Source organism: Dasypus novemcinctus, chromosome 12 (assembly GCF_030445035.2).
Source record: "Dasypus novemcinctus isolate mDasNov1 chromosome 12, mDasNov1.1.hap2, whole genome shotgun sequence".
Classification (NCBI taxonomy): Eukaryota; Metazoa; Chordata; class Mammalia; order Cingulata; family Dasypodidae; genus Dasypus; species Dasypus novemcinctus.
The window spans coordinates 32,763,128-32,788,323 of NC_080684.1; the positions used below are offsets into that span (position 1 = coordinate 32,763,128).

At 53.6% G+C, this 25,196-nt stretch overlaps 3 protein-coding genes across 20 annotated transcripts; 2 read left to right on the forward strand and 1 right to left on the reverse strand.

The window, feature by feature from the left end:
• The first annotated feature begins 2,146 nt into the window (after positions 1 to 2,146).
• On the forward strand, positions 2,147 to 3,068 carry NPFF (neuropeptide FF-amide peptide precursor). The gene is made up of 3 exons (XM_058308134.2): positions 2,147 to 2,392; positions 2,617 to 2,738; positions 2,869 to 3,068. Exons 1-3 carry the CDS (start codon positions 2,285 to 2,287, stop codon positions 2,984 to 2,986), a joined length of 348 nt encoding a protein of 115 aa, XP_058164117.1. The 5' UTR covers positions 2,147 to 2,284; the 3' UTR covers positions 2,987 to 3,068.
• A 258-nt stretch (positions 3,069 to 3,326) lies between these two features.
• TARBP2 (TARBP2 subunit of RISC loading complex) lies at positions 3,327 to 8,654 on the reverse strand. Of its 3 annotated transcripts, none has more exons than XM_004467460.5 (9): positions 8,101 to 8,654; positions 7,377 to 7,546; positions 6,501 to 6,603; positions 5,863 to 5,958; positions 5,241 to 5,313; positions 4,870 to 4,987; positions 4,423 to 4,550; positions 3,925 to 4,126; positions 3,327 to 3,765 (listed from the first exon to the last, which is right to left on the reverse strand). In XM_004467460.5, exons 1-9 carry the CDS (start codon positions 8,151 to 8,153, stop codon positions 3,608 to 3,610), a joined length of 1,101 nt encoding a protein of 366 aa, XP_004467517.1. In that variant the 5' UTR covers positions 8,154 to 8,654; the 3' UTR covers positions 3,327 to 3,607. The 3 variants fall into 3 exon arrangements, with proteins under 3 accessions (XP_004467517.1, XP_071074967.1, XP_058164115.1); XM_071218866.1 differs by lacking the exon at positions 8,101 to 8,654 and adding an exon at positions 7,856 to 7,984; XM_058308132.2 differs by lacking the exon at positions 6,501 to 6,603 and having other exon boundaries at positions 5,863 to 5,941; positions 8,101 to 8,651.
• A 134-nt stretch (positions 8,655 to 8,788) lies between these two features.
• On the forward strand, positions 8,789 to 24,714 carry MAP3K12 (mitogen-activated protein kinase kinase kinase 12). 16 transcript variants are annotated; one of them, XM_058308099.2, is made up of 18 exons: positions 9,866 to 10,103; positions 12,561 to 12,635; positions 14,059 to 14,215; positions 15,914 to 16,098; positions 18,413 to 18,586; positions 18,686 to 18,894; positions 19,181 to 19,364; positions 19,549 to 19,740; positions 20,004 to 20,162; positions 20,288 to 20,446; positions 21,142 to 21,250; positions 21,500 to 21,609; positions 21,736 to 21,852; positions 21,959 to 22,096; positions 22,258 to 22,882; positions 23,076 to 23,146; positions 23,236 to 23,506; positions 23,957 to 24,714. In XM_058308099.2, exons 5-18 carry the CDS (start codon positions 18,450 to 18,452, stop codon positions 24,053 to 24,055), a joined length of 2,580 nt encoding a protein of 859 aa, XP_058164082.1. In that variant the 5' UTR covers positions 9,866 to 10,103; positions 12,561 to 12,635; positions 14,059 to 14,215; positions 15,914 to 16,098; positions 18,413 to 18,449; the 3' UTR covers positions 24,056 to 24,714. The 16 variants fall into 16 exon arrangements, with proteins under 16 accessions (XP_012384060.2, XP_058164075.1, XP_058164079.1 ...); XM_058308101.2 differs by lacking the exon at positions 15,914 to 16,098 and having other exon boundaries at positions 9,833 to 10,103; XM_058308095.2 differs by having other exon boundaries at positions 9,841 to 10,103; positions 18,413 to 18,894.
• Positions 24,715 to 25,196: the final 482 nt, after the last annotated feature.

Sequence of the window (25,196 nt, forward strand, 5' to 3'; positions counted from 1 at the left end):
TTACCAGAATTAACCCAATCCAATATCTAACCAAAGGAGAGCATGACTCACCTCCATCCTGGACATGGGAAGCCAGCTAGACCATCCCCTTTCTGAATGCAGCCTCAGCTCAGATCCACTTATAATTAGTTATCAGAAAAATAAAGGAGAAGCAGCAGGTTGGTAACAAGTTATTGAATGCCTGCACTGTGCTAGATGGAGTATTAGAATGTTTTAAGTCATTAAGTTGGTCATTCACGACAACCTCTTGATAACAAGTGCAGTTGCCTCATTTTATGGTTGAACCGAGGTTTAAGACATTTACCCAAGTTCCATAGTGAAGAGCAAGAGCTCTGATTAAGACTGAGGTTCTGTCTGACCCCACCCCAGAGCACTTATTCCTGTGCCCCACCCATCCTTGCAGCCTGCTCCTTTTTACCTCTGTCAAACAAGAAAAGGCAAGGACCAGATGTGTGATATCAGGATCCACTTCCACACAGGACCATCTACCCGTGGAAAAAGTTCACCTTAGCTTAGGCTGCATTAATAAAAATGCGGGGGGGGGGGGGGTGGATGTGGCTTGAGGGGTTGGGCACCCATTTACCACATGGGAGGTCCCAGATTCCGTTTCTGGTGTCTCCTAAGGAAGACGAGCAGAGACAATGAGCATACACAGCGAGCAACAATGAGGGAGCCATTGGGAGTGGGGGGCAACTAACCAACCAAATAATGCAGTATCTAGAACCTCCAGAACTAAACCTGCCCTAACCTACATATCCAAAGTAAAGTTCATTTCTAGTTGCCTTATTTGAAAGGGGGATGTTTCTCTGGAGCCATAAAGACTAGAAAATGGAAGAATGAAATCTATCTTGAAACACATAAAAGGGCTTATACACATGAAAAAGAGAAAAGACGTTGTGTGTGACAAGATGGGGCAAACTAAGACCTTGGTGGAGCCACAGGGAGACTGAAGCCAGCTCGGCACCAGGATAAAACTGACCAAAGACTGTCTCAGGAGATGGTAAGTTCCCTGGGACTGGGGTATACAAGGATAATCACAGCTAACATTTTGAGGACACTTGCTCTGTGGATTACAAAAAGTCAGTTAATGCTCACAGTAGTCCTAGAAAGTAGCTCCTTTCAATGTTCCCATAGTTTAGGTGAGGAAACAGGTTTAGAGGTTAGCATGCCCAGATAAGGCCTATTCAAGGCCCTGTATGTCATGGGCCCTCTCCAGTACAGGCTAGAGAACCACACTGGAGGGAATGACGAGGACAGGATTCTAGTGCTGAAGACAGGATACTGGATGAAGGTGCAGCTTGGATGGACCCCTTCCTGAGAAGTAGTGATTCTGATTTTTCCAAAGGCAGGATTCCTAATCTCCTACCCCAATATGTCAGAGCCAGAGCCCAGCAAAAGCTGTGGTAGTCGGAGGTGGAACAAAATGATAATCTAACCCCACAGTATCCTCTCACTGCTCTTCAATGATTCTGGGACTCCTTGGAGTCAGGGCCTTGGGTCTACCCTCCCCACCTAGATTTCTCCTTCAGAGAGCTCTATTCTAGAAAAAAGGAAATGGCTGGACCTGGCAGTTAAGGGGCTGTGACCACAGGGTGGCAGCAGTGCTTCGGCTGTAGAGAAAGAGCGAGGACGCAGGTCCTAAGCAGTATTCTCTAGTTGAGATGGGGGCCTGTCTACAAAGTTGAAGCCACCCCCTACTTCGGGGGTTCCAAAACCCTTTAGTCCTTCCTTCTGTATCTCGCTTCTCTACCCACAGGCAAACCTCAGGGTAGTGATTCCAGGGGCGTTAAATGGTGAGCCATCCTGCCGACCTGCTAGGGGAGGGGCCAGGATGGGCCTCACCTCCCAACTCCTCTCTCTCCCCCCCCCATTCCAGAACATAACACCAAGCGCCCCCGATAGGATTTTCTATGCTTTATTCCAAAAGTTAGGAAAAGAGAGGTGATTAATTGGAGCTCCCCGACCTGTTGAGGGATTGGGGGTTCTTATAAGGGCCCCCAGGGCATGGCTCTGACAAAGCATTTGCAATTAATGATGTTTCTTGAGCTCGGGAGACAGGATTTATGCATCTAATAAAGTCTCTTACTCCAGGCTTAGGGGCTGGGGGCCTGGAGCTGAGAGCAGGATGTTCCCAGGGGGCCATGGGAGGGGGATCCCAGGCGGCTCTTGATGGAGCCGTGCATTTCCACTGCCAGCTCTAGACTCCCCTCGGGCTGCTGTGGGCGGGGGGGACGGGGACTGCAGGTATAAGAGGCGGTGTGGCTGCAGGAAGGCAGAGGGCAGCATGGCTTCTAGGCGGGCAGCCGCACTGCTGGCGTTGCTGCTGTTAGTAACAGACTGCGGCCATGGTGAAGGACCTAGGGGCTGGGGTAGAGAAGACGAGATCCTTGTGGTAAGTGAGCACCCCACCCCACCCCACCCCCTTATCCCCCTACCTCAACTTGAGGCTTGTGCTCTAGATTCAAATACTCTGCCAAGGTCTTCATTGGATCCTCACAGCTGAGGAAAGGGCTTCTCAGACTCCTAGAGCTTGCCTCTGGAAAGCCACTCCCTTCTTGTGACCTGAGTATCCTGGGCATTTGCCCATCTTCCTTTCCTGATGCCCCCTTGCCACAGGAGGAAGACAATGGACTCCACCTACGGCAGGACGTCCAGACCCTTGGGTCACTCTGGCGCTCCCTGCTTCAGGCCATGCAGAGACCAGGCCGGAGCCCATCCTTCCTGTTTCAGCCCCAGAGGTGAGTCTAAAAGAGACACTTGGGCAGGGCAGGGGCTGGGATGGGATGGGCAGGAGACAAAGGAAGAGGAGGGGGCTACAGAAGGGTGGGGACTGAAAGGATTTGCATCTGAGAACTAGTCTCTCCTAAGGTTTGGCAGAAATACCCCAGGGTCCTGGAGCAACAATCGGCTGAGTCCCAGAGCTGGGGTGGGGCTGAGCTCCCAGTTCTGGAGCTTGGCTGCCCCTCAACGCTTTGGGAAGAAGTGACACGTCATCTGATGTGTCTGCATGCAAGGCCCACACCCCAAAGTGCCATGTCTTCCCCAAATAAAGATGTCTGGCTTCTGAATCCATGTGTCCATGTGAGACTTGAAAGGGCTGGGAGGGAACCACAGGGCAAGAACCACTGTCCCTTCATGTGCACCAAATCCAGCTCTCCAGGAATGCAGCTGACGGGTTCCCAGAGGCTGCTCCACCCAGGAAGAAAAGCATGGGGTTATGTTCAATGGGGAAGTGTGGTTCACACCAAAGGATCAAAAGGAAAACAACAGAGGAAGTAATCTGGTGCTAGATGGTCCTGTTACTCAGGGAAACAGAAAGACCAGGGTTTAAGAATCTAAGGAGCAGCATGTTTATTCTGAGCTCTAGCAGAGAGCTCTGATTTCATTCTACTCGTCATCACCAATAAAATGACAGATTCTGGGCACACTGAGGCCCTGTGGTCCCTGGCTGCTTGCCCTGTGCCCTCCTCAGCCTCAAGGCAGGCAGTCTGTGTCAGAGGTAGAAATGGCACCTCCAGAGGGTACCAGAGCAGGGCACAGATGCATAGGCAAGGGGACTTGCAGGAGCAGGGAGCAAAGCCTGCACATCCTGAGTCCAGCTGGGGTTTTACTTGCTGCCCGCCATGATCTTGAGGTACTGCAGAGCACGGCGAGCAGCCTCACCACGGGCAGCCTCCCTGGTGGTTGCAGAGCCGTGACACACGGTGGCCGGCTGTGTGGACAGTTCCACCAGGCACTGGCAGAGCCCACTCAGGCTCAACTCCTCTGGAGACAAGAGAGAAGAGGGAAGAAGTGTTGGGCAGGGAGGCAGCACCAGGGTGGAGAGCGTTTACATTATAAACTCATCCCCTCCCAACCCCCTTACACCGTCCATACTTGTTCTGGTCCGGTCCCCAGCCCCTGGACCCCCCCAACCAGCCATACCAATATCCAGATAGCTGACATGGAAGGCCTGCTCCTCAGAAAGCTCACTGAGGACACTGCAGCAGGCAGGACCCAGGGCACCTAGGGAGCCCAGGGAGCAGCTGCGAAGGGACAGGATCTTCTCTCCCATGGAATTTCGCAGAGAATCCCAGGTGCAGCCTGGGCCCCGGTTCCGAAGTCCATCTAGGCGAGAACTCACACCCTGACAAGATGGGGACAATGAGAAAGATGCAGCCAAAGGCTGTGGGACCTAAGCATTTAGACACTAAATATCCAAGGAGAGAAAAGCCCAACTAATGTTTCCTCCAGCTTGCATCCCCTGTCAGTCCCTGGATGGTCCCCACTAACTACCAGACCAAATGGCCAGGAGCCTTCCTCAGTCCAGACCAGTTTCCCCACAGCACTCAACGGAGAGGGGGCCCAAGGAACCCTGGGTCTGGTAGGAGCAGGAGCAGGCCTGGGACTGGAGAGGCTTACTGACCCACACAAGCCACTCACAATGGAGAAGTGATCATCATCAGGCTCTGCCTCGTTCCCATCCCGGGCATCCAGAGGCACTGTGTGCACTCGAAGCAGCATTTTGGCCGCTGCATTACGCTTTGCCAGCTTTTTGGAAGTGCCACTGCCTGCATGTGGGGAGGGGTTGTTGGGTTGAGTCCCAACAGGACCAGTACTTTCCATGCTTCCCACCCAGCACATACTTGGATTGAGGGTCCCCTGAGGACAGTGTCCATTGGAAAGGGGAGCTCAGGACCCACCCGTGTACCCAAGAGCCTGGTCAAACAGAAGAGAGGAGCAAAGACAGAGGAGAAGGAAGGAGCTGGGAGGAAGGAACTGAGCCAGGCCCTGGGCAGCAAGGAAAGCTGGGGGTATAGCAGAGTAAGACTAGGGGCTGCCCTGGGGCTGGGGGACAGAAGCTGTAAGAACCCTTTTCTACCCAGTTACCAATCTCTATGAAACGCTCCACTCGGCAGGTCATGGTAAACTCTTTGCGGTGGGCTGGCCCGGACTCTTGGGTCACCGTGTACTCAGGCAACCGCCAGCCTTTCTGTACCACCAGCTCCTTGGGAGAGGTAAAGAAATGGGTGCACAAGGCTGAGTAAAGAAAGAGTCCCCCATATCCATGCTGGTATCCATTCACTCTCCCTCACACCCCAGGAGCCTCAGGCTCTAGGTTAGAGGAGAGATAAAGGGTGTGCAAAAAGCCTTCTACACAAGGCAACCTCCTCCCCCCACCAATAAGCACACATAACCTTCTCTCATGGCCCTGGTTCAGGGAAGGCAGGCATGCAAAGGAAATGAGGATGGGAGCACACCTGCAGAGCGCCAACAGGGTTGCACTCAGACTGCTGAGGGGAGACTGGGGGCTGCACCTCCATGGGGGGGCTCCTGAAGGAAAAAACCCAGGGCCGAAGCTGAGGGGGATGGTTGCTTCTGTGGCTGCCCATAAGCCAAGTCCTAACTACTGCTTTGGTTTCCTTCACTATCTTCTCCCTATTCCCCATGAGGCAGGCAGTTGGCTGTCCAAGCTCTAGCCTGCTTGCCCCTCCCACTGAAGGAGGCTTTCTCTATGTCTCAGCCCCATTTAGATTCTGGTACACTCAGGCACTATCTCACCAGGAGACGGGGAGAGGAGCTGAATATTCAGTTCCTGGAAGCATCTGATAGGACTCAAACATGGAGCCAGCATGTAGCTAATCCAGAAGAAACCCTTATACATGGTCCAATATCATCCACATGACCATTTAAACATCACAAATTACCTCCTGTCCCAAAAGCTTACCAGTAGTGCAAACTCTCCAAGCTCTGGTCCCCAGCTATTCCATCCTGTTTACTCTCAGACCTCCTCATGCCTGACCAGCGTAAGACCAAGGGTTAAGGGGCCAGGAGCCAGGACCCCTTCCTCCCCACCTCAGACAGCAAGGGGACACAAGATACCTTGTGGGGACAGCAGATGAAACAGGAGTAGTAGTAACCACAGCAGTGAGAACTGGAACGTCCTCAGGCAGTGAAGAGTCTAAGGGAGAAAAAGAACTTCCCGAGGGGAAGGGAGCCTTTGATTCACACCCATGTGTTGGAGGGATAGAGGGTGAAGGATACATGTCCTCTTGACCTGCCCATCCCCTAAGAGAGCACCTTCCCACTTGAGCCACTCAGGGAAGCTCAGCCAACAGTTCTTCCACTTGGCATCCTTGGCTGCCAAAGACTAGATCAAAAGGACTGGGAAAGGGGGAGGTGGATCTCTTCCTACCCAAGGACCCTGGAAGCAACAAACTCCAACCTGCGCATAGAAGAGGACGGTCATCTTGCTAGAAAGAAGAGGCAGGTTGGGGAGTAACTATCTTCAGCTTCAGCTTCCACCCTTCTCCCTCCCTAACCCAGGTCCCAAACCAAGGCCATAACCCCTAGTGGGGTTGGGCTACTCCCCCCAGAATCCTTCACAGCAGCAGAAGCCCTGGAAATATCCTGTTTGGGTCTAGAGAAAATTCTCAAGTAAAGGCCAGGGCAGGGTAGCCTACTGGGCAGAAAGGGTGGGGAACAAGGCCTCTAGGATGCCTCAGCTGTTCCTCCCTCACCTGCTGTCTTCCAGGGCCGGCTCCAGCATGCTCCCCCCTTTGAGGTGTTTGAGGGCCACCTCAGCTGCCTTGTGCTTGGCTGCCTTCTTGCTGGGGCCCTGACCTGAGAGAGGGGGTGTGGGCAATACTGGAGGTCACTGGAGGGACAGAAGAGAAATCAGCATCCCACAACCTCTCTCCTCACAGCGAGAGGACGTCAACCAAACCCCTCCTACTAGGCTCCCTGTGCCAAAGACTGGAAGTGTTACACTAATTGCTGGAAGGAAGGGCCTTTATCCATCCATTAGCTCCCCAATCGAGTCAAGCTATGCCAGGCAGAACTTCTCCTAAGCTCAAACACCTTGGGTGGAGATTCTTTTTCTGCCTGCCTTTCCTCTGGAAAGCCCTTTCTTTACCCTCAAATCAAAATAGGTGGAAAAACAGAAAGAGGGTAGGCTCTGGGGTCAAAACCCAGCTCTGTCACTTCTTAGGTTTGTGATCTTACACAAGTCACTTCATCTCTCCAAGCCTGTTTTCTCATATTCAATATGGGGGTACTACCTCCGACATGACTGGGTAACAGTGAAGTTTAAGATTAAATGGCACTTCCTCCCCTCAGATCCTTACTGAAATTTAGGTTTCCCTCCTCTTACATTTTCCTCAAGTGTGATGAGGATCTGTCAGATCACCATAGCAGTCCTGCACCCTCCTCGAACTCTCTAAGTCCTACCCCACCCCTTCAAGCCCCGTTTTCCCAAGCCAGTCAGTGACTTCTTGTCCAAAATTTCTCCTTTCCTCACTAGGCTTGGAGAAAAGGACTGGAAAGTGACTCCAAGAAACAAGGCCATGGGACCCTGTGAATGCACACCCCAGCCAGGCTGCCCAAGCCTTTCTCACCAGTGCAGCTGGTGTCGCCAACGGTGACCCGGAAGGTGAAATTAGGCTGGTGGGCTTGGCCCTCGGCTTTGAGAAGGTCGTACACGGGCGTCTTCCCTATTCTGGTCCCATACTCCTGCAGAAGGCTGATCGGGGTCTTGCCCGGGTTGGCGGCCAGCATTTGCTCTATACTGGGAGGAGGTGCACAGACCCACATCACACCTCTCCTCCCTCCACGCACCTGGCCAAGTAAGTACTGCCATACCAGACCCAGGTACATTGTGGGGACACAGGGTCCAGAAATCCCTGGACAGTACAGCAACCACTGCCTGGGTTCAATGAAACGCAGAAGTGCAGGCAGGGAAAGCTAAGTCCACTGCCCCACGGTAGGCGAGGAATGCACTGTTCCTGTCTCAGTTAAGGCGGGAGATTCTGTATCCCAGTGCAGTTTGGAAATGCATGTCCCCTCCCACAGTGCAGGCTGGGAACCCAGTACCCACCAAATGCACTGAATGTCGGGGACATAAAGCCCAGCGCCCCAGTGCCATCTGGGAATCGGGCCAACATCAAATTATTTAGAGCTGGAGACAGTGGCCACTGCCCCGATTCATGCCAGGAACCACTGCCCACTGCCCCAGTGCTTACCGGGAACAACCCTCAGGCCAGGTGCATGCTGGGGCCGCGCCGCTACCCCCTCCGCACCGCGACACTCTTCACCTTCTAGGATCAATACAAGACGGCTTACCTGGGCAGCCCGCAGCCCGTGGTAGTGCCGGAGCCCTGCTCCTCTTCACTCATTCCCTCCTCCGTCCCTGCGGGCTCCACCGTAACTGCAGCCTCCACGCGCCCCAAGACACCGCCGACGAGCTAGGGCCCGGGCCAAGCCCGGAGTCGCGGCCGGTAGGGCCCGCCGCGGGGCATGCTGGGATATGGAGTCCCCCCGCCCACCCTACTCCATGAGTTTCCATCGGGAGGGGAGCTATCCACCCCACAACCCTCCGCGTGGTTCGCCCTGGCTGGTCGCACCGCCTCCTGGGAGGAGCAGTCTCCTCCGCGGGCGCTTCCCAAGCTGAAGGGTTTTTGTTGCTGTTTTGTTTTTATATGGTCCCGCCTCCTTACTTCCATGTCTCCTCCCCATGTACCTTGAGGCCGTGGCCATGCGCACTGACGGAGGGGAAGCGGCGGGGGGCGGGGCGGTGAGGGCTAACGCGAAGACCCGGGCCTTTCGGATGCCAAGAAAACTACAGCACCCAGGAGCTGGTGGGCCATCTGTGCCGCAACTGGAGCGGAAGGGTCTACATGCACTAGAAGCTCCGCGGCGTAATTGGCTCTTCCCGATGGCGTTTCCTCCCTAGGCGGATTGAGATTGGTTACTTTGCCTAGAAGGGCGGGGACAAGGCAAGAGTCGGCCCCTTTGACCCCGTGTTCCTCCTGAGGAAAGGCTGTGATTGGTCCGGGGGCGAGGCTGCTCTCGGTACTGGCTGTTTGCCGTCGCGATGGTGGGCTTTTGCTAGACGCGGGAGGGTGCTCTTCTCTGCCCGCGACCCAAGCGCGGGCGCGGGGGCAGCTGTAGTACAAGTTCGTCGCAGAGCTCTCCCGCTTACCCCCTCGGCCGAAGCCCTGGTCTGCGGGCCTCTGTCTCACAGAACCTGTTTCCTTTTCCTCTCAGCTCCCTTCTTCCCTTTAGTTCTGCCCCCGTCTGTGGGGCTTCGCTTCTCTTCTAAAGAGGCCCTAGTGAGGCTTGCTTTAACTGGCGGGGAGCCCCCTCTGGCGTCTGAGAATCAGGCTATGGTGGGACGACAGCTGGTCTCCGTCCGCTGGCGCTTGGGTCTCTCAGCTGAAGGAAAAGCAAGGGAGGATTTTGGCCTAATCGACTAATCTGGGCACAAAGCAGAACCCAAAATGTTGGATCCCAGTGCCCCGTTCTCCCCTCCCCAGTCTCAAAACCACTGGGCTGAGCGATACAGGGGAAATCTTGTGACCTTGGAGAGAGAGAGATCACACACACAAGAAGTTTGACTCAGTGTTGTGAGAGTGAGTCAGGGTCTTGTCTTGCTCTGAGCAGGGTTGGAGGTCCAGGGGAATCTTGGAGTAATAATGAGAAGTCATCCAGCAATACCGGAGGAGGACAGGGCCTAGAACTGAGGCGCACAGAGTTTTGTGGAATTGGATTGGTGTGCATTGGGGAAAGGAGAGCTGGCAAGATCGGGACGACGGGATAGCAACCCCGGAGCGCTGGGTCCCTTCGGAGGGGCCGCTGTTTCAGGCTATTGGAGGGAGTTCACAAGGCGAGCCATAAGAGGCTCCTCCAGAACCAGCATCAGACCCAGGGTGGGACCGCCCTAGGGTACAGCCAGCCTGGACGCGCGGGGCCCGGAAGAGCAGGGATGAGCCTGGAGCGCGCCGGATGGCAGCAGCGGGCTCCTTTAAGAGGCCGGCGGCAGCGCAGCATCCCCCGCTCAGGGCGTGTCCGTCCCGGGGGGCCAGGGGCGGGGGCCCTAGAAGGAGCAGGAGTAGGAGCCGAGTGGGGACGGGGCTAGGGGTCGGGGGTGGGGGCAGAAAGCTTGGGCTGACACCCGGGCACCCGGGCACCGTACGAGCTTCGCCTGTATCAGCGCCCCGGGCCCGGTCGAGGGCAGCGAGGGGGGAGGAGGGAAGGAGGAGGAGAAGGAGGAGGAGGCGGGAGCAGCATCCGGAGCAGAGCTGCAGCAGCGCCGCCTTTTGTGCTGCGGCCACCGAGCCCCGGAGGTGAGAGCCTGGCCCAGTTGTGGGGGGTAGGGGGGCAGGGATGGGTTCGGGTTCTGGGATCCGGGTGCGGAGGGAGGGTCGAGATGCAGATGTGGCGGGGCGGGTGGGGGGGGAGCGATGGCGCGGAGATGCTGAGGCTGTGGGATGGAGGAACCGGGGACCTGGACCCGACGCCTGTGTGGATGGGAAGGAGGGGAACCGAGTGGAGGGTCGCCGCGGCAGCTTAGAGACAAGGGCCTGAGGAGCTGGAAAGGACTGTGTGGTGGAGGGGTGGGAGGAGAATGACTGTGGGACAGACTTAAAGGACAGTAGACAAGAGAACATCCTCCTCTCCTCCCACTCATCTTCAAGAAGGGAGAGTTTGGGACCCCTTCTGCGAAGGAAAGGAAGAAGGTAAGGCCCGATGTGCCCACTGCCCACCTTTATCCCAGCCGTCCCTACACACACACTTAACAGGCTGGACCTGAAGGCTGTAGGCAGAGAGCACCTGTTCCTGGATGCCCAGGCGCTGGGCCCCCAGTCCCCTCCAGGTAGCATTCACCTTCTCTTCTCCATCCAGCTGCTGAACCCTCCCCTCCCCCATCCCTATGTGGCTGTCTCCCTCCTCCTTCCTCCCGTCCCCTCTCGCTCCCTAGCCCATCTCCAGACCCTCCTCCCTTTTCCCACATACTCCTCAAACTCTTTGGCTTAAAAAATAAGCAAGAATCCTTTCCAGAGTTGGGACTCCTGATAACCATGGCCTTAGTTGAGAAGAGGAAAGAGAAGGGATCAAAGGCGCTATAGACAGGGAGAGGAAATCTAGGGTGTCTCTTAGAAACTGAGGGAGGCATCCCACCTTTCAGCTCAGGTGTCTGGTACCTCTGAGGGGGAGGTTAGGTGAGTGGCCTTCAACAAGGATGGAGTGTACATAAGGTCCCTCCCCGCACCCAGGCTTCTGTCAGGCCACAGCCAGTGACTTCCTCACAACACCGTTGCCCTTCCAACTCTGAGGAGCCGCTCCATTGCTGTGGGAACACGATTTTCATTCAGAGGGTCATACCAACTTGAGGCAAGCAGAAGGGATTCGGAAGGACAGGGCCCAAGTGTCCCCTGGGCCTTTCTGCCCAGAAAGTGAAGTTCTCTGGGCTTTAGGGCCCTGCTGCCTCATATCCCACACTTAAGGGGGAAAAAAAGTCCCTGTCCTCTTAAGGCTGCCACTCATTCATTCACTCACCTTGGGGACTGAGGTGGTACAAGGAAGACCAGTGTTCTGCTACCCCAAATCCTGGCACAACATGAAAATACACAACTAAATATCTATCCCTAATTGCTCCCAGTTATGGGCAGAAGGGGCAGGGATTTAAGTAAGAAAGTGGCTCAGGATCTCCCAGGCCTCCTACAACTGAGGATGGCAGGGGCCCTCAGAAAACCAGTTGCTTAATGGATGGTGGTAATGGTAGCACAAGATTGTGAATGTAATTAACACCACTGAATTATATATTTGAATGTGGTAAAAAGAGGAAATTTTAGGTTGTATATTATAGGTTACCAGGATTTTTTAAAAAAAGAAAAGTTGCTGTTTTCCAGTGGTTCCCCTGGTGCTGTAATGTGGAGTCTGGCTTTGCCAGGGAGAGGACCCTTAGCTCTGTGCCCACCACCCCGGCTCTCCTACTGGCTCATCCTGTGCATCTCTACCTTTCCACTGCAGGGGTCTGGGAAGAAAGAAGGGATAAGGGAATCAGCCCCTTCAGGAGCCCCTGCCTGGGCAAGAGGGTAGTGCTGAGGCGACAGCAGGAGACTAGGGGCTTCCTGAGGGTGAGGAGTTGGCCACAGAGACTGGTCTGGTTCCTTTGCTCCCAAAGGGCTAGGGTCCTGTGTTGTGTTGGGGGAGGGGTGAGGAGAGGAGTTGCTCTTCCAGAGAAGACACCTGGCAATGCAGGGGCAGGCCCTTTGCACTCTCTGCTCTCCTTGTTTTCCCTCTTGTTTCTCTGCCTGCCTTCCCACCTATCCCCAACCTACTGCCTCTTGCTTTGAGGAGGAAAAAGGAAAGAATGGAAGGGAACTCACATTTATAGAGAAGCTATTGCTCCTTGTTTGGTAATGTTTATGGGGAACTTCCTGTGTGCAGGTACTGGGCCAGGAACATTTGCTAGATTATCTCAGTCATGCTCGTAATAAGCTGATGAGTTAGGTCGTGTTATCGTCAGTTCTGTTTTAGGGATGAGGTTAAGAAATTTGTTCAAAATCAAAAAGTTAGCCTGTGGCCAGAGCCAGAATTTCAACCCAGGTGTCTCTGACCTAGAGCCTGGTGCTGAACTATCTATCACATTATAATTGTGTGAGATAAGTCAGGTACCACTGTCCCCATTTAGAGATGAAGAAACTGAGGTTTCTTAAGAAGTCTTGTTCTCAAGGTCACTTGTTCAGTTGACAAAGAGCAGAGAAGCAGGACCTCAACTCTAGCCTCTCTGATTCTAGGCCTGTGATCTCTCCACCACACCATCTTCCCTCCCTCAAAGCACAGTTGTCCAAAGCTAAGTGCCAGGAATGGAGGTGCGTACCATAATTGTTTTTCATTTTACACACACATTGTATAATTGTGGATGGATGCAGGTTGCAAGTGATACAACCAAGTGAAGGACTTAAAAAAAAAATTATTGAGATAAAATCCACGTAACATAAATTTAACCATTTTGAACTGTGGCATTTAGTCAATCACAATGTTTTATAGATACCACCTCTATTTCGTTCCATTACATAGCACTCCATGATTTGTATTCTCTTTTTCAATTTAAAATAATTTTTTATTTCCTATTTCAAATGCAGTTCAAACATATTACTGAGATATTAAAAAATATAGATAAGCCAAAAGAAGAAAATAAAAACATCCACAATTCCACCTACATAGAAACCATTACACTTTGGTATCTATCCCCCCAGACCTCTGTATATATGTGTTCAGCTCAGGAACTATTTGTTGAATTTGCTGAACTTCCTCCAGGTCTACCTGAGGTCCCAAGTAAGGGGGACCCACAAGGGCGGGGGGACCTAGATCTAGATCGGGGCCCATCATGCCTTGTTCTTTGCCTCCCTGTTCCCTTACCCCTTGATGGGTGGGGCTGAGGCGTGATCCTGGGCCATGAGGTCCAGGAGAGGGTCTTAGTGGGGCAACTGCTAAGGAAAGCAGATGCCGAAGAGAACTGGCCAGGGGGTGTGTGGAGGATCAGGCCTTCCCCAACCACCCAGAGGAAGGACTGAGGTGTGGCAGAGGAATCACGACCACTGATTGTGACTTGGCTCCTCACAAAACTTGAGTCGAGATTTGTCCTGGGAACTGGAAGGTCGGAGACCAAGTCTCCCGATATCTGGTCAGGCAGAAGAGATGGCCTCTCTAGGATCCCAAGGGACAAAGCAAGGAGCCAGACAGTGCGTTCCCTCCATCATCAAGCTTAGCCTTCACCTCCTGATAAGGCAGGGTTGGCAGTCTCAGAGAGGTTACTAGTGACAGAACTGGTGCCCTAGCCCTGATCTCTCCAAATCCAAAACTGGCTCAAGAAGAAATGGTGGCAGCTAAGAATCTCAGGGTTTGACCCATATGAAGCTGGGGTCCTGGAATTAGGGGTGACATCTAGTTTTCCCCATGTTCTCAAGGGAAGGCTTTTTTTCCCCCTCCTGAAGGCACTGAAAAAAAGCACCCCGGGACCAGGATCCTGTAAAAATCAAAACCAAAACAAGCTGGATCCAAGTGGACAGGAGGCATGGCCGTGCCTGGGCAGAGTCCTTCTTCCTCTCAGGGTCTCAAAGCCTGCAGAGGCAGGAACTAGGATTCCAAAGATTTTGGGTCTCCTTTCCCTTCGAAGTCCTCCCTCCCTGCCCCCACTCAAGGGAAAAGGGGAATTTTCCCCCGTCCTGAGTAGAACATGAGGTCTAGCACGGTGGATAGTGCTCAGCCCTCAGAGCCCAAATATTTAAACAGATGACTGGACCTCTGAAGAGCCCCAAGTGAGCAGACAAGCAGCCTGGCATTGAAATTCTACGATTAGAACAGGAGGAAACTAGAGAGAATTCAAAGGGCTTCCTTGCCGTTGACCTGCAACATCTCAAGCCGGTGAACCTAGGAAGGGGAATAAATGGTGGGTGAGTCCCTGCCTCCACTCCACCCCTACAGCCTCCCGATGAGGCACTCTGGAAACTACCAGCAAAGCAGATAATCTTGTAGCTGAAATGTGGGGCCAAAGGATTTTGCTATCAGGGATGGGGAGCCACAGGTATGGAGCCATCTAATACCCTTGGCTGATTTATGTGATGAGGAAACTGAGGTAAGGGCCTTCCAGGGTGTCCAAAGAGCCTCTTCTCCTGGAAGATGGTTAGCTTAGGGACCGTGCCAACCCCCTACCCAATCTGGAGCAGCATTCTGCACAGTAAGCCCTTGTTAAATATGGTTGACAGAATGACTGACAGAGACACCCACCCTATCCTGTCACATCCCTGCCCTTCCCTCGCCCTCTACATAATTGATGGCCAGAGAAACAGCTCGGCTCCCCCAGGTGACAGATTGTCTGAGCCAGGGCCTCCAAGCTGTGCTATCCCCCCAAAGCCCGAGCACTAGGGCCAGGCTAGGGGGCAGTGGGACACAGCTGCCAGATCAGAGATAGAGGAAAGAGACAGGTGTCTATGTTGGGAGAGAATCTCCAGTTTACAATTAGCTCCCTGAGGCCTTAACCACACACACACACACACACTCCTGCTCCTCAGGTCAATCTGGGAATAGTTGTCAGCCTCAGAACTGCTCAGAACTGGGGTGGGGGGATATTGAGCCTAGCTAGATTCCCAACCTTCCCCTTGCTCCCATCACCCACTCCTCGGTTACTCCCACTGCCCTAAAAGACAAACAGGTGAAATGGCTTCTCTCTCGCTCCCTAGCTGCTGGCCCTGGATACCAGAGGGGCCTCTAGGGAAGCCTGGCAAACTGGAGGGAGGCTCGCCTGCAAGTGTCTCTGAGCGTGCTATCCTCTCTCTACCCAAACGTCCTAGTTGCCAAACAACCAGATGAAAGCTGAAAAATTCCTTTAAAAAGCCAGGTGTTGTGCTTACTCAAAGCCCAGCGTCTAGTTAGAAAACGAATTGAGGAGAGAAAGGGATGATCTCCGTGTTCCTCTCCTTTCAGCACCTCTTTCTCAGTGTCCTCTGACTTTCAAAACCAGTTCTTCAATCCATCCTTCCAAGGCTTACTTTCCCTGCGTTCCGCACTGTTTCTGTCTCTATAGGTCTCCGGGCTAGTCCCCGCTTCCCTGGCTGTGCCCCTCTCCCTCTCCGTGTTGTCTCCCTAGCTCTCGTTTCCTGCTTTCCTTCTCTGAGGCACTACACCCCCAATGCCTCTCCCACAGCCCCTCCCGCCTCTACCCCAATTCCTCTCCCTTCACGGGGCGCCCCAGCAGATTAGGCTGCTGCGGTGAGGGGGAGCACTCGGGAGCACGGGAGCACGATGGGGAAGAGCGCTGGGGCCGGTCCACGCTACGAGCCCCGCGTGCGGCCCCGCCGCCAACCACAGGGCCCTGCCCCCGTCGGGGGCGGAGCCCGGGCCCAGCCCCACCCCCGCCGCTCACGTGACCCTGGGCTAATCTTGTCCCGGTGACTTCACGCGCCGCCTCGGGCCCTGTCGTCATGGTTACGCCGCAGCGCCCAGCGCTTCCCTCAACCTGCTAGGTTCCCCACCCGGACCCCCTCCTCCCGCCGCGGGGGCTCCCGCCCCGCCCCCAGGCACGTGACGGTCGGGAAGAAGGTCGGGGGCGGGGGGGGGGGGGCGTAACCCCTTCCTTTCCGCTTTCCAGTGGCCTTACTGAGGTTTCGGTGAGCTGTCACCCGCGGCCGGCCCTGGCTCCTCCCGAGGACACCGATCCCTTCATCCGCGGCCTCTGGCCTGCCCAGGAGAGGACGTCCACACGTTCCCCCAGGCCCCGGCCCTCGCTCTACGACGTCCCGAAGGGAAGCCCGGATTTGGGGAGAGGGGACGTAGGTGAAAGTCCGTGGGCCCTCCAGAGGAAATTCTCCGAGGTGTCGGCTAGTGGCTTGGCTGGTGTTTGACTTTAATTTGCATAACAGTCTACACTTTACCTCCTGAAGCTGCCCAGGTTTGCTGGGATGTGCTGGGGATTCTGAGCCGGACTCAGAGACTTGACTCTGATTTCCGCTTTCTTGAGCCTCACTTTGCTGAAGGCTATAATGGAAACAATACCATCTCCTTCGCTGGGTCGTTTTGAGGATTAAGGGAACTAGTGAGTGCACTTCTTAGGATGGAACTCTGAGGTGGGCAGAACCAGTGTTTCAGCATTAAGCACCTTTGCGCATGCCAGGTACTGTTGGAGACACTAGCGTCTGGTGGATGTCATTGCTCTCAAGGAGTCCAGGCTCGCAGAGGAGCCAAATCTCCATGCCTTAGTTTGTAAATGTGGCTAGTAATGCCCACCTGATAGTTTTGTTTCGAGGATAAGACGGACTAATATGCTTATAACAGAGATGAACATATATAATAAGCGTTTCACGAGTTAGCCATTCTCATTAGTTGCCCTGGCTCCAAAGCCTGGGTTCTGTGGGGCCTCACTGTGGGCTGGAGATGCAAGGGGCCCAGAACCTGGAGCTGAGGTCATTGGACTAAGGGCAGTGGGGTCTACTGATAGGTCTGAAGCAGAATAAAGGGTACTGGCCAAAAAATCCTTCTGATGGCTAGGTGAATGGTTTGTGCTTAGGGCATGGAGAGAACTTGGAGACCATTCGAGAGGCAGCTGCCCAGGGCCAGGTGACAGCTAATGAAGCCTGAAGGCAGTCACAGTGGGCCTGGAGAAGAGAGAATAGAATGGCACTGGGTCAGAGGATTCCAAAAGTGGCAACATAATAAGAATCTCCTGAGATGCTTGTTAAATATACAGATTGTAGGGTCACTTTAGGTCCAGGAAATTAGTATTACCATTTCCATCAGAAATTTGTCATTGGGACCATCAGAGCATCCCAAACCTCCATCCATATCTGCAACATCATTCAGGGAGCCCATTTTATGTGCAGATTCTGCTACCCTCGTCTGTTGATTCAGATTATATGACAGGCATTCCCAGGAATTGTCTAACGCAGGGGGCTAGGGAAACACCGTACTGTGAGGAACAATGAGAGGAATTGCTATCTTCGGAACTCAGAATTTGGTAACTGACTGGCTATGTTGTAGAGAAGAGAGGCTGGGATTGCTCCTGGCGTCAAGCTATGGATAAGTTTGGAATAGGCTCAAGAATTATGGCCAGGTTATCCCTTTGTACAGTAGGAAAAATTGAGGCTCAGATATTGCCTGAGGTCAAATGGGTCCACTAACCCCCCCCCCCCCAGCCAGTAAACAGTAGGGGTGAGGCCAGAATTCAGGTTTTTAATGTTTGCCTTTTAAAACAGCCAGCTATAAATGGGGACAAATCTCCATTGTCTGGAGAGCCTGCTTTGGGGAGCTGGGGATGGGGCAGTAGAGACAGGAAAGAGGAGACAGGGCCCTTCTCTGACAGACAGCTCACAGAGCAGCTGGCCTGATGGGCGGGCCAAAGGGCACGGGAGTCCCAGGTCACAGCTTGTACATCCCCGGCGGATGATTCTGCATTTTTCACCAGCATCACTGGGATGATGGCAGACTGTGTAGTTGCAGCCTTCAGAGGCCCAGGTGTGTACCTGTGAGTGACTGAAGGTGAAGTCCAAATGTGAGCCTTGAGTGTCCCCTTAGATAAGGCTTTGAGTGTATCTCCTGAGTTGAGTGTGCCTGAGGGTTTCAGTCATATCATGTGTCACCTGTATCCTTCAGTCAGTGTGTGGGTGGGCTCGGTGCATTACTGATGTGTACCTAAGGTTGAGACCCATAATAGAAGTTGTGTATCTAAGAGGTATGGCATGGTGTGTATGTCTGTGAGCCTCAGGTGAAAGAAGGTCCAGAGGTGAATTACAGTACTCCTAACCAAGGGAAGGGAACTCATCTATTACCATTATTCTTGAAAACGAGACATATTTCACCAGTGTGTACCTGAGCAGGCTGTTACCTGTGTCTACCTGAGAATAATGCTGTTATGTTTCCTGTATACTTGAGTAAGGAAAACTTCCCTTATGACTAGATGTCTGAGAGGAAGCCCAGGTGTATCAGGTTTCCTAAGATGGGTACAGGTGAAACTTAGAGGAGGATAGGCAGCTGAGGGTGAGGCTCAAAGTGTCATTTCTAGCAGGGCCCAGCACCGCATATGCACTCCCTGGAGTGAGCATCCGTAGCTTCTGCACCTGTGCTTTGACGGCCCCTTCCTCCTTTGTCCCCACAGGGCCTGCCACTGACCACCACTCTGGGGTCCAGAGGCCATGGCCTGCCTTCATGAGACCCGGACACCCTCCCCCTCCTTTGGAGGCTTCGTGTCAGCCCTAAGTGAGGCATCCGTGCGCAAGCTTGACCCAGACACTTCTGACTGCACCCCCGAGAAGGACCTGACACCTACCCAGTGTGTACTTCGAGATGTAGTGCCCCTTGGTGGGCAGGGCGGGGGTGGGCCCAGCCCCTCTCCAGGTGGAGAGCCGCCCCCTGAGCCTTTTGCCAACAGTGTCCTGCAGCTACACGAGCAGGACGCGGGGGGCCCAGGGGGAGCTGCTGGGTCCCCTGAGAGTCGAGCATCCAGAGTTCGAGCCGATGAAGTGCGGCTGCAGTGCCAGAGTGGCAGCGGCTTCCTTGAAGGCCTTTTTGGCTGCCTGCGCCCTGTCTGGACCATGATTGGCAAAGCCTATTCCACTGAGCACAAACAGCAGCAGGAAGGTAGGCAGTGAGCCCAGGAGCTGTTGGGCAACCCCACCCGAGACACCCAATGAACCCTCCCCGCCCCAGAGCCCAGCCCTAGTTCCTTACCCATCCATCAACCTCTGGCCACCAGTTTCCTACCTTCCCTGTAAGCCTCCTCAGCGTATTTTGGCTACTTTTCTGCCTCATCCTCTTTGAGACATTTCAGTCAACCCAATACTTCCCTTTGCCCTGTCCCTTCCTGTCCCACGGCCCTGATCGTGGCTCTTTCTGAGCCTTGTGGCACTGTGCCTCCTGCCCACAGACCTCTGGGAGGTCCCCTTTGAGGAAATCCTGGACCTGCAGTGGGTGGGCTCAGGGGCCCAGGGCGCTGTCTTCCTGGGGCGCTTCCACGGGGAGGAAGTCGCTGTGAAGAAAGTGCGGGACCTCAAGGAGACCGACATCAAGCACCTGCGAAAGCTGAAGCACCCCAACATCATCACCTTCAAGTGAGGTCCCAGGCAGGGGTGGGGGGCTGGGGAAGATACTACACAGAGGCCCAGGACCCACTGGGCAGCAGGGACTACTCCACGAGTCCTAAAGATGCCCAAATGGCATGGGTGGAAATGGGAGTCCCAAGGAGGCAAATGCCAGGCTGGCTGAGGCCTTTATACCACATTTTTTGGCCCCCAGGGGTGTGTGCACCCAGGCTCCCTGCTACTGCATCCTTATGGAGTTCTGCGCCCAGGGCCAGCTGTATGAGGTACTTCGGGCTGGCCGCCCTGTCACCCCCTCCTTGCTGGTTGACTGGTCCATGGGCATCGCTGGTGGCATGAACTACCTGCACCTGCACAAGATTATTCACAGAGACCTCAAGTCCCCCAAGTGAGTAAGCAAGCAGGCAAGGAGAAGCAGATGTGGCCTGACCCAGTGAGGCCATCTCCCTGCTCCCAGACCTTGACCTAAGTCCATGTGGCCATCTCAGAATCCCCTAGATTCTGAATCTTCTCCCAAGTAACAGTCCCATTTCAGGTGGGTTTTGGCGACCCCCCTGCCTCTGGATGTCCCAAATGATTTAAAACCAAGAGTTGGTGTGGAGTTACATGTGCGGAGGGGTCTGGACCCCCACTGATTCCATTCTCTACCAGCATGCTGATCACATATGACGATGTGGTGAAGATCTCAGATTTTGGCACTTCCAAGGAGCTGAGTGACAAAAGCACCAAGATGTCCTTTGCAGGGACAGTAGCCTGGATGGCCCCCGAGGTGATCCGCAATGAACCTGTATCTGAGAAGGTGGACATCTGGTGAGGACCACACTGAGCACTGGATGGGGAGGCAGGGACTTCGAGGGTTGGAGGGCAAGTGGTCTGCAGCCACCAGGGCCTCTGGAGGGGCCTCCTCCCAAGTGATGCCCTCTCTTTTATCCCAGGTCCTTTGGTGTGGTACTGTGGGAACTTCTGACTGGCGAGATCCCCTACAAAGATGTAGATTCCTCAGCTATCATCTGGGGCGTTGGAAGTAACAGTCTCCATCTGCCTGTGCCCTCTAGCTGCCCTGATGGCTTCAAAATTCTCCTTCGCCAATGCTGGTGAGTTTGACCTCCGCTGGGAAACCTTGCTTGGTCAAAATTGTAAGTGGGGGGTGTTGCTGATGGAGAGCTAGCACCTAGAAGCCAGACAGGTAGGCCCAGGGGCCAAAACAGAGATGCAGGGGGTCAAAGCCCTCAGTTGTGGCTCCACAAAGCCAGGATCCAGGATATGGATCAAAGGGATGGTAATCTAGAACTGAGAATAAAACTGACAATTGGTAGGGGTACAGCAGATTCGAGAACAGACATGCACCTCAATCAGGCAAAGTCACTTGAGCCGTGACTCTGGAAGTGCTATTACCTCTGAACTGGTTTCTTGTCTGCAAAATATGGATAACAGTATCCGCAGTCCAGAGTTGTTCTGAAGAACCAGTGAGATAGAAGGCCCCCGCAAAGGAGGAAAGGCTCACCTTTCTTATATTTAGTTGACTCTTTCCCAAAGTGATCTTTTAACGGGATTACTCAGAAAAAGGTGTGCTTTGGCAAACAAGTTGGAAGAAGTGGGGTTAAATAGGTTTCCTTTCCTTACTGAGGGACTTTAATATGCTAGTGTGTACATTTCCTGAAGCTGATTGTGGAATTTTTGTCAGAAAGTACATCCAGGTTCTGGTTCTCCACGGCACACTTGGGGAGAGGGTAGTTTGTTTGGTCCTCCCTGAAATCCCTTTCTCTTCCCCCAACTCCTCTCTCTTCAGGAACAGCAAACCCCGAAATCGTCCATCATTCCGACAGATCTTGCTGCATCTGGACATTGCCTCAGCTGATGTGCTCTCCACACCCCAGGAGACTTACTTTAAATCACAGGTGTGCTGTGGATAGGAAAATGAATACTTCAACTCCCCCTCTTGCAGAAATGATGCCCTTGAAGGGAGGGGTGGGGCTGGGTCGAAGGTATGATGCGGACTGGAGAATTAGCTCTTGTGGGGGCTGAGACCCTTTGTCAATCCTGTGCCTGCTCCCTTTTAACACAACTGGCAGCAGTGCAGGTACCTTGTGTACAAGCCTGCTGGCTGAATGGCTGGCCCTCACACCTCACGGTGTCCCAACCCCCAGGCGGAGTGGCGGGAAGAAGTAAAACTGCACTTTGAAAAGATTAAGTCAGAGGGGACCTGCCTGCACCGCCTAGAAGAGGAGCTGGTGATGCGGAGGCGGGAGGAGCTCAGGTGTGTGCATCTTTGGGGAGGTGATTTTGAACATCAGCAGACACTGTGGACACCACCAGTTCCCAGAGACTGGGCTAAACCAAGGCACTAGCCTCACCTTGGGGGATCCTTCTGCCCATTTCACAGACACGCCTTGGACATCAGGGAGCACTATGAACGGAAGCTTGAGAGGGCCAACAACCTATACATGGAACTTAATGCCTTGATGTTGCAGCTGGAGCTCAAGGAGCGGGAGCTGCTCAGGTAACCAAACCCCCAGTCACGCGTGCCTGACTCCACAGCTTCCTACTGAGCCTGGGTGCCTACTTTCCGGACATATGCCCAACTAAGAAAGTTCCTGGGTCTTTAGGCGGGAACAAGCTTTAGAGCGGAAGTGCCCAGGCCTGCTCAAGTCCCACTCTTCGCGAGGCCTCCTACATGGTAACACTGTGGAGAAGCTCATCAAGAAGAGGAATGTGCCACAGAAGCTGTCACCCCATAGCAAAAGGTGGTACCAGAGTAAAGGTTGAAGTACGACAGGAGGGACACCGGAGAGACAAGGGTGGGGGCCATGGAGGGACCTTGAAGATGTGCCTTAACTGCCCAAGGTTAGGGGTGCTTAGTGTATAAATTCACTAATCTCAGCTTTGTACTTTCCCTCCCTCCCAGACCAGATATCCTCAAGACAGAGTCATTGCTACCTAAGCTAGATGCAGCCCTGAGTGGGGTGGGGCTTCCTGGCTGTCCTAAGGGGCCCCCCTCACCAGGACGGAGTCGCCGAGGCAAGACCCGTCACCGCAAGGCCAGCGCTAAGGGCAGCTGTGGGGACCTGCCTGGGCTTCGTGCAGCTGTGCCAGCCCCAGAACCTGGGGGACCAGGAAGCCCAGGGGCACTAGGAGGGGGACCCTCGGCCTGGGAGGCCTGTCCCCCTGCCCTCCGTGGGCTCCATCATGACCTCCTGCTACGCAAGATGTCTTCATCATCGCCAGATCTGCTGTCTGCAGCACTGGGAACCCGGGGCCGGGGGGCCACAGGGGGAGCTGGGGATCCTGGCTCACCACCTCCAGCCCGGGGTGACACCCCTCCAAGTGAGGGCTCAGCCCCTGGTTCCACCAGCCCAGATTCACCTGGGGGAGCCAAAGGGGAGCCACCTCCACCAGGAGGGCCTGGTGAAAGTGTGGGGCTGCTGGGAACTGGAAGGGAAGGGACAGCGGGCCGGGGAGGAAGCCGGGCTGGGGCCCAGCACTTGACCCCGGCTGCACTGCTGTACAGGGCTGCTGTCACCCGAAGTCAGGTAAAGTATGGGAAAGGCTGCTGAGCCCCTTCCCTTTCCCCTGCCTTGCTTGGGGTCCAAGACAATAACCATCCCCAATATTAATCTGACATTTAAGCCATTCCCTACTTGACCCTTTAAAGCTATGTTCCTTTTTCTGAGTGCTAACTACCTCTTCTCACTTTTGACTATACTCCTCTCATCTCTCTTGCAGAAACGTGGCATATCCTCAGAGGAAGAGGAAGGAGAGGTGGACAGTGAAGTAGAGCTGCCATCAAGCCAGAGGTAAGTGATGGAGCACAGGAGATAATAGCATTCTTTAGCTTTATGGGATGGAAGGGGCAAACTGTAGCCCCAATCTCTCCAATATCTAGGTGGCCTCAGGGCCTGAACATGCGCCAGTCACTATCTACCTTCAGCTCAGAGAACCCGTCAGATGGGGAGGAGGGCACAGCTAGTGAGCCTTCCCCCAGTGGCACACCTGAAGTTGGCAGTACCAACACAGATGAGCGGCCAGATGAGCGGTCTGATGACATGTGCTCCCAGGGCTCAGAAATCCCATTGGACCCACCTGCTTCAGAAGCGGCCCCTGGTCCTGAACCCAACTCCTTGCCCACCTCACAGCAGAACCTACTCAGAAGGGAGGTGAGTCACAGCACAACTGCATTGTGACCAGCGCTCAGACTGGAGAGCTGGGAACATGTTGGCCTTCTGAGACCTTTGGGAAGACAGGGCAGGGGCAGTTTAGCATGAGGACATCAGTATTTCACCAGTCATAGCCTAGGCAAGGTTGCGCAGTACCTGAGCCACTTTCCTTCCTTGACAAAGTCACCTGCTGAATTTGAGATGCCTATAGTATAGAGCACCTAGTCATACGCCCAATGTGCAGGTTACATGCCAATATGACAGCTATTACTTGTAGCCAGGACAGAATATTGGTATTAAGAATCTAGTTCCTTGAAGAATGGCCTGAGCAATTAAAATCTGGAAGCAGTAACATCAGTCAGCTACTGTTTAACATCACCCCATCAAGCGACCCCAAAGGAACCAATTTGTAATGCCAAGCTCACTGCCTTTCTACTCTATTCCTAACAGGGCCCTCCCAATTCTGAGGACTCAGACTTTGACAGCAATGAACTGGACAACTCCAACAGCGGTGATGCCTTGCGGCCCCTAGCTTCCCTCCCTCCGTGAAAGCTACTTGTATTCCCTGTATATAGAAAAATATTTATATAAGTTATATATACGCGCCACATAATCAACAAAGGTGGGGCCATCCCAGCCTTAAGTCAGGCTCACAGGAGACTGACCCCCTGACCAGTGTCTGATAAAATCTAGATACTGGTAGCTGTGGAATATGTGACAAGTACTACCATAGAGCTGTGCGCAAGGGGAAGCTGGCCCTCTTCCAGCTTCACACCATTCCTTATGTTCAGCAAACGGTAGGCAATAGAAAATCCAGGCTTGTCGATGCTCCTCTATGCCCTTTCCCTCTAAAATCTGGGGGAACAGAAGAGGGAACCACTTAGACTGCACTTTTTTGTTTTCTGTTTACACACTTTGCACTTGGGAGGAGGGAGGCTAAGGCTGGATCCTTCCCTCTGAGATTTCTCAGGTGGCAATTGTAACTCATTCTTTGTCCCTCCATTTCTCTGCCCTAACCATGGCTTGGGGCCCTGGGGGTGGGGTGGGGGGTGGGTTAGGAAACTGATAGCATGTGATGGCTCAGGCTGAAGGACTGGGGTGCTGTTTTCAAGTCCCTGCTTTGATCCCAGTACCCAACTGGGGTGGGGGACTGTCATATTGTAACCCCTGTGAAAAACCTTGAAATATAACCACTCCATGCAGGCCCAGCTGTTGAGGGTTTTCTTCTTGGTGAATGAATGGGGTGGCATACAGGGTAAGTAGGACCTGTCTGAGGACTTTGTACAAATTACTTCCCCTTTTATACTTCTTTTCTTACTACCTAAATGAATATCACTTCAAACTCCAACCTTCTAGTTATTAAAAACAAGGGAAAAAAATGAAGTTTTACGTTTACAGTGTACAAACTTGGACAAGGGGTAAATGATTCCTGTAACTTGAAAATGAGTTGGATACATGTTCTACTGCTTCCATGTGCATGCATATGTATCCCCTACCCTGGGGAAGATGCAGAGCTTGCCTACTTTTTCACAGAGACAAGTTCCAGAAAAGATAACCCACCAATTTTTAGGGCCAAAAGTGCACAGTCAGCTGGCTATACCTAGTAGGTTACCTGGCAAACAAAGGTGCAGGGTTCGAGGAAAAAGATCAAAGGTCACAAGAAAAATGGAGTGGTAAAACAAAAGAAAAC

What these genes read in the sequence shown, in the direction of transcription:
- MAP3K12 (XM_058308092.2), top strand. Translation starts at nt 18,450, where the DNA reads ATGGCCTGCCTTCATGAGACCCGGACACCCTCCCCCTCCTTTGGAGGC. An exon ending in CCCAACATCATCACCTTCAA is followed by an intron (nt 19,365 to 19,548) that starts GTGAGGTCCCAG and finishes TTTGGCCCCCAG; the next exon opens with GGGTGTGTGCACCCAGGCTC. An exon ending in CTGTCACCCCATAGCAAAAG is followed by an intron (nt 22,097 to 22,257) that starts GTGGTACCAGAG and finishes CCTCCCTCCCAG; the next exon opens with ACCAGATATCCTCAAGACAG.
- TARBP2 (XM_004467460.5), bottom strand. Translation starts at nt 8,153, where the DNA reads ATGAGTGAAGAGGAGCAGGGCTCCGGCACTACCACGGGCTGCGGGCTG. An exon ending in TGGCGACACCAGCTGCACTG is followed by an intron (nt 6,604 to 7,376) that starts GTGAGAAAGGCT and finishes CCCCTCTCTCAG; the next exon opens with GTCAGGGCCCCAGCAAGAAG. An exon ending in GGAGCGTTTCATAGAGATTG is followed by an intron (nt 4,551 to 4,869) that starts GTAACTGGGTAG and finishes CCCCACATGCAG; the next exon opens with GCAGTGGCACTTCCAAAAAG.
- NPFF (XM_058308134.2), top strand. Translation starts at nt 2,285, where the DNA reads ATGGCTTCTAGGCGGGCAGCCGCACTGCTGGCGTTGCTGCTGTTAGTA. An exon ending in GAGAAGACGAGATCCTTGTG is followed by an intron (nt 2,393 to 2,616) that starts GTAAGTGAGCAC and finishes CCCTTGCCACAG; the next exon opens with GAGGAAGACAATGGACTCCA. An exon ending in TTCCTGTTTCAGCCCCAGAG is followed by an intron (nt 2,739 to 2,868) that starts GTGAGTCTAAAA and finishes GTCTCTCCTAAG; the next exon opens with GTTTGGCAGAAATACCCCAG.